The sequence below is a fragment of the Ailuropoda melanoleuca genome, chromosome 5 (genome assembly GCF_002007445.2).
Source record: "Ailuropoda melanoleuca isolate Jingjing chromosome 5, ASM200744v2, whole genome shotgun sequence".
Classification (NCBI taxonomy): Eukaryota; Metazoa; Chordata; class Mammalia; order Carnivora; family Ursidae; genus Ailuropoda; species Ailuropoda melanoleuca.
This window is the reverse complement of record NC_048222.1, coordinates 82,706,967-82,713,194: the sequence shown is the minus strand read 5'-3', so window position 1 is coordinate 82,713,194 and position 6,228 is coordinate 82,706,967. Positions and strand designations below refer to the sequence as shown.

General features: G+C 42.1%; 1 protein-coding gene and 1 non-coding gene across 2 annotated transcripts; one reads left to right on the top strand and one right to left on the bottom strand.

Moving 5' to 3' along the window:
• Positions 1-1,821: 1,821 nt before the first annotated feature.
• On the bottom strand, positions 1,822-1,953 carry LOC117802509. Its single transcript, XR_004625885.1, has one exon. It is a non-coding gene; the product is annotated as a small nucleolar RNA SNORA72 (small nucleolar RNA).
• Positions 1,954-5,300: 3,347 nt separating this feature from the next.
• On the top strand, positions 5,301-5,980 carry DEFB136 (defensin beta 136). The gene is made up of 2 exons (XM_019804241.1): positions 5,301-5,355; positions 5,808-5,980. The coding sequence occupies exons 1-2, from the start codon at positions 5,301-5,303 to the stop codon at positions 5,978-5,980; spliced, it is 228 nt and encodes a 75-aa protein (XP_019659800.1).
• The last annotated feature ends 248 nt before the right edge of the window (positions 5,981-6,228 follow it).

The following is a 6,228-nucleotide window of genomic DNA, read 5'->3' as shown; positions in this document are numbered from 1 at the left end:
GTGGACTTTAACACCCCATTTACATCAATGGATAGATTATCCAGACAGAAAATCAATGAGGAAACAGTGGTTTTGAACAACACATTAGACAAGATGGACTTAACAGATATATACAGAACATTCCATCCAAAAACCTCAGAATACATTCTTTTCAAGTGCATGTGGAACTTTCTCTAGGATACATCACATGTTGGGCCACGAACAAGTCTCAATAAATTTAAGATTGAAATTGTATCAAGTATATTTTCTTTTTTTTTAAAGAAAGTTTTAATCTTACACTTTATTTTTTTAAGTAAACTCTATGCCACACATGGGGTTTGAACTCATGACCCTGAGATCAAGAGTTGCATGCTCTACCAATTGAGCCAGCCAGGCACCCCTCAGGTATGTTTTCTGATCACAACAGTGTAAAACTAGAAATCAACTACAAGGGGAAAAAAACTGCAAAAAACACAAAAACATGAAGGCTAAACAACATGCTGCTAAGCAACAAAAGTCAACAAAGAAATCCAAGAGGAAATCAAAAAATATATGGAAACAAATGAAAATGGAAACACAATAGTTCAAAATCTTTGGGATGCAACAAAAGCAGTCCTAAGAAGGAATTTACAGCAACACGGGCTCACTTCAAGAAACAAGAAAAATCTCAGATAATAAACAATCTAAGCTTACACCTAAAAGAACTAAAAAAAGAACAAAGCCCAAAGTTAGTGAAGGAAGGAAATAATAAAGATCAGAGCAGAAATAAATGAAATAGATACTAAAAACAAAACAAAAACAAAAAAAAAGAAAAAATACAACAGCAATAGAAAAGATCAATGAAACTAAGAACTGGTTCTTTGAAAAGATAAAATCAATAAGGCTTTAGCCAGACTCATTAGGGAAAAAACAGGAGAGAAGACTGAAATAAATAAGAAATGAAGGAAAAGAAGTTACAACTGAATGAATGAGCATGGAGGGTGGGGCACGCCCTTGGCTTTAGGGAGGCTGGGTCTTCACATGCCCACCTCCACAAGCAAGGTAGAAGAAGAGCGCAAAAAAAAAAAAAGCACACTTCCAGCCCCTCCATCCTAAGAAAAATCTCAACAAACCCCTGCCCTTCCAGCACTCTTTAATATGACCAACTGAATCAGCATCACCTAAAATCCAGTCCCTTCTTAAACTGTTGTCTTTGCACTGGTTCCTGCGACAAGTGAGCCCATGCACTAGCCTCTCAACAGAAGTTATCTCAGATCCCATAGCCCCCCAGGTTCCCTGGATGTAAACCCCACTGGTTTTCGAAACCAGACATTTTGGGGGTATGGTCTTTTTGGTGCAGGTCTCAAGGATTGGGGTGCCCAATGTGGGGCACCAATCCCTCACTCCTCAGGGAGAGGCTTTAGGAGTGAGGTCTCTCCCTGTTGTGTGTCACAGAGCCAGGGACAGGGTTTTGGTGAGACCATGTCTCTGCCTCTCCTACCCAATCTAGATGTGGTCCTTTTATCCCTTGCAGAGAAAGCTGTTCAGCTAGTTTTCAGTCCTTTTTCAGCAGGAATTTTCTATAAGTAATTGTAGATTTGATGTGTCCATAGGAAGAGGTGAGTTCAGGGTCTTTCTAGGCTGCCATCTTGGACCAACGCATAATTTACAAATGATTCTTCTTTTTCTAGGAAATAAACACAGTAGTTTAACAATTCATTCAGTGGCAACTGGTAATCATCAAATTAGCAATGGTTATCTTCAAAAGTTATTACACTAGCCGTGCCAACATTTCTTGAGGATGAGCAAATACCTAGGTCACAGACATTTCCCATATAAGATGCATCATATAAATCAAATTTGATTTATCACCAGCATTTCTAAAACCAGACCTAGGGAAAGAACTAGGTCTGAGGACGCATGCATCGTCTTAATATAGTGAATGCTTAGCCTGCCCTGATTATTACAAAATCAGAATAGCAAGAATATTCACAGTACAAACTATTCTTAATAGACAAACCAATAGGAGAAAAAAATGGAGAAATGACTTAACTTCTCTTATCAAAAGAGAAAATCCAAATAACCAATAAACATATGAAAAGATACCCCACCTTAGTTGTGATCAGGGAAATTAAATTAATCCACCATGAGGGACCACTAGATAACCATCAAGTTATCAAAGTTATCCACTAGATAACCAACAAGTTATCTGACAATACCCAGTTGTGCTAAGGATGTGGAATAACCGAAATCCTTACACATTGTTGATGGATATACAAATTAGTAAAAAGCCCTTTACTAAACAATTTGACATTTAGGACAAATTGTTGTTACGCATGCCCTGTGACTTAGCAATTTCACTCCAATGTATCTACCCTCCAAAAAGCAAGCCTGTGGGCACAGAATGTAAGTAACAAAAATGTCCACAGCAACACTCTTTATAATCCATGGAAACAACTCAAATCCTTGTCAGTAGTCATAAATACATTCAGCAGTCAATATACTGAGGGAAAAATCAATGCTGCACACAGAAACACAAAAAACATGGTAAAGAAGGAAGCCAGCCACAAATAATACTTTTGTGCTGCAATTTATAGATAGGTCAAAAAGAAGCAAATTAAATCACCCTATTTGGGGTGCCTGGGTGGCTCAGTCGGTTAAGCATCTGCCTTCGGCTCAGGTCATAATCTCAGGGTCCTGGGATAGAGCCCACACATCTGGCTCCCTGCTCAGCAGGGAGCCTGCTTCTCCCTCTCCCTCTGCCCCTTCCCCCACTTCTGCACTCTTTCTCTTTCTCTAATGAATAGATAAAATCTTTAAAAAAAAAAAAAACCCTATTTAGTGATGCATACTGAAGGGAAAACCATAGAGCAAGGCAAAAAAGTGATGATTATCTGGGTCAGAGCAGCGGTTGCCTTGTGGGGGAGGCAGCAGGCTGTGGTCACTTAAGGGTTCCCTGGGACCTTCAGTGATGCTGGAAAAAGTCTATTTTCTTGATCTAAGTGGTGGTTACACGGTGTTTGCTATATGTTCCGCCACTAAGCTACGTACATGATTTGCTTATTTTTCTTTATGTGTATTAAATTTCATCATTTAACAGTGATTTATTTTTAAAGTTTAAAAATAAGAGCCGTGGGTGAACATAAACGTGCACGTAGAGAAAAACAAAGCAGTGAAGTCATTGTACTCAGGAACTGTGTGATTAGTGAATGAGGCAGCTGGGGAAGAGGCTTCCTCCTTCAAAGGGTTAATTTATCATAGCATAAAATGTATAGTCATTGTGGTTGGGTTTTTTTTTTTCCTTGAAGGCAGACATGATACAGAGAGCACCAAAATTCTATGAAAAGAAAAAAAGAAGAAGGCACCAACAGAGCAATATTAAAGGGGAGAGAATAAAGCTGTTTGCGTTTCCCTGTCACTTTTCCCCAAAAAGACATCAGGCAAAAGGTGGGAACACAGTTAGGAAAATCTCCTGCCTGAAGCTGGGATGGTGCTTTAATCAGGACACACAGGTGGAAAGGAAAGGGCCCATCCTGCACACATGCTAATCTCCAAATTCATTGTAGGTCTGCTTTTCCAGAAACAGGTATAGGAGGGGTTCAGAACTATTTGGAAAATGTTACATCCATACTTTCCATATTTCCAAATGCACAACTGATCAACTTAAAATACATAGAGAAGGAAAGAGTTCTGAACTGAGAATCAAAAGAGCTGAATATTTTATGTGAGCACAGCTCACCACTTGCTTCTTTCCTTTGTGCAAGCCCATTCACCCATTCAAGCCTTGTGTCCTCCATCTCTAAAAGAACGAGAAGGTACCACTGAGTCCTCGCTGTGTCTTGGCAGCTGATGGTCAGGCTATGGCCTCTATTCTATGGCAGGAATTGTATGCCCCATGCAGAGTCTCCTGGGAGTCTTCCATGGAGTCATCCAAGGGAACCCTCAGCCCTGATCTAGTATTGAACTACTTACTTCCAGTCCACTAGCACCCTTCTTCTTCCCCACTCCCATGCTAATCCACAGTGGTGCTCTCAACAACTCACATTATTGGAACCCAGAATAAAATTCTCCTGGCTACTTTTTGCATTCACTAAGAGATCTCTTGGAGGGAGTGTGCAAAAAAAGAAAGAAACACAGCTATAATGGTGGAATTTAATAAGAGAGGGGGAAGAAGAGAAGGAAATGAATAACCTAGTTTCTACCAGAATGAGTGCAATGCACTTTGTAATTTGTCATCCTCAGAAAACCCTTTTATAATGCACTTTTGAGAAGAGGAAGCTGAAGCTCAGAGATGCTAAATAATTTATCCAAGGACATGTGACTGCAAAATGGAACATAACCGATAAAATTATGCTCCACTGCCACTTTACAGACTCAGAATCCTACGGTCGGGCGCTACTTGGGTACAAGCCTGCCTCAAAGGGCAAGAATATAACCAAAGTAAGTGTCTTCTCAACTTTTGTTCCTCCACCAACCACTCCAGGGAAAACAGACCTAATGACCCTTCCCCAGAACTGCGTCCCTATAGCTCCGGGGAAGTGGTGTCCTGCTCTGCTCTGAACACTGGGCATCCAACCTTGAATTCCGCACTGATCTGGCTCTTCCTGTGAGAGACCAGAAGAGAGTTCCAGCCCACCTATTCCAGGAAGAATACCTTTCCCAGAACCCTCAAAGTTCCCAAATGCTACAAAACATTTCATACTAGTCATTTGGAAAATGAAGCCCCTCAGTGAATTTTTCTGGATGACAGGTTCCCTGCACCATCTGCCTCTAGCCAGGTGAAAAAATCTGCTGCCCAAAGAGAAGGCTAACCCTTCTCTGCTATGTCTGAGCCCCTACCTAACTCTTGGGGCAGACCAACATTGGCACCTTGAGACCCTTTGTTTCTTGAAACACAGCAAGTTCTTGTTCACATCCTTTCTGGTCTTAAACTAAGCCCCTGTTTATAACATCACTTGTCTGGTCTCCTGTGATCTCAGTGGGGCTCCAAAAGAAAGGAGAAACAAAGTAGAAAGAAAGTAGACACTTCTCCTGCCATTTTTCTATCATACACACAAAGTTATGGGGTAAATATTTGGGCCTGGGCATGAAGATGCCTGGTGTCTGCACCTGTTCAGCCTTGACTGAGTTCCTTCCTGTCCCAAGATTTGTAGAAGCGGAAATAGCACAGACAGGACTAGGGACAATTCTTCCTCTAACCCTGAAGAAGTCTGTCTCCCCTGGGTGCCCTTCCAAGTAGAATGAGGTCAGTGTCCAGCCCCACCCAGCCTTGTCCAGCTTCTATAAAGGAATCTCCCAGGCAGCCAACCCCAGAAAGTTCCAGTTCTATGCCCTCTCAAGCGATGAGGCACTCCCTGTCTGGATTACTCTTTCTCCTGTTGATCTCACTGCCTTCAGGTAAGATGGCGGGCACAGGTCTGATCATGAAAGTGGGGGTCTTCCGAGGACACAGGCCCTTAAAATCCCTTATGGGCATAAGACCAGCAGGGGAACACCCACAGCAGATGGACCAGCAGGCTAGGGACAAGACGTGAGTTAATGGTCTTCAGCCCCTGCCCAGCTCCTCGGTTGCCACATCCTGAGGGTCTACCCAAGCTTGAGAGAGAGGAGCCAATTTTCATGACACACCCATCACTGTTGAGCTAACCAAATTCCTATTTCCCCTAACCTCCTCTGATTAGCCTTAGATGTGGCAGCCCTCACTGAGATAGGATAGGAGGTAAGAGGACAGGATGCAGATGGTCAATCGCAAAATCATAAGCCACCCACCAGGAAGAGAGGGCAGGTCTAGGATTTCTCCTAGCCCCCTAAAGCCTGATTTTTCTTTTCCATGTTTTTTTTTCCTTCAGGGAATGGATTGTTTGGAAATGATGGAGTAGAAATTCATACTTGCACCGCGCTTAAAGGCAGGTGCTTCTTCGGTTGCAGGGTGGGATGGAAATGGGTAGCGTTCTGTCACAACATATTGTCTTGTTGCACAAAAATGGAGAAAAATATCCTCCCTCAGGTCAAAGAGCCATGACCCTCACCTTGTGGGTCCAATTAAAAGGATATATGAATGGCTAAAAGGACAAAATCCCCACTCTGTGTGTAAAGATCATTGACAAGCCATGGGTAGCAAATGAGGGGCATATTCTCACCAACTTACTGGCAAAATTCCAGAGGTGTTTTGTGAAGGGGCACTGCGGCAAAATGCATCTCCTATTCTTTTTTCTGCCCTCCCATCCCCAATCACTAATTCTTATTTCAAGTTTAAGTTGAGTTCATGAA

Excerpts from the sequence above, each read along its gene's own strand:
- DEFB136 (XM_019804241.1), top strand. The coding sequence starts at position 5,301 with ATGAGGCACTCCCTGTCTGGATTACTCTTTCTCCTGTTGATCTCACTG. Across the intron at positions 5,356-5,807 it reads GTTGATCTCACTGCCTTCAG|GGAATGGATTGTTTGGAAAT; the intron begins GTAAGATGGCGG and ends TTTTTCCTTCAG.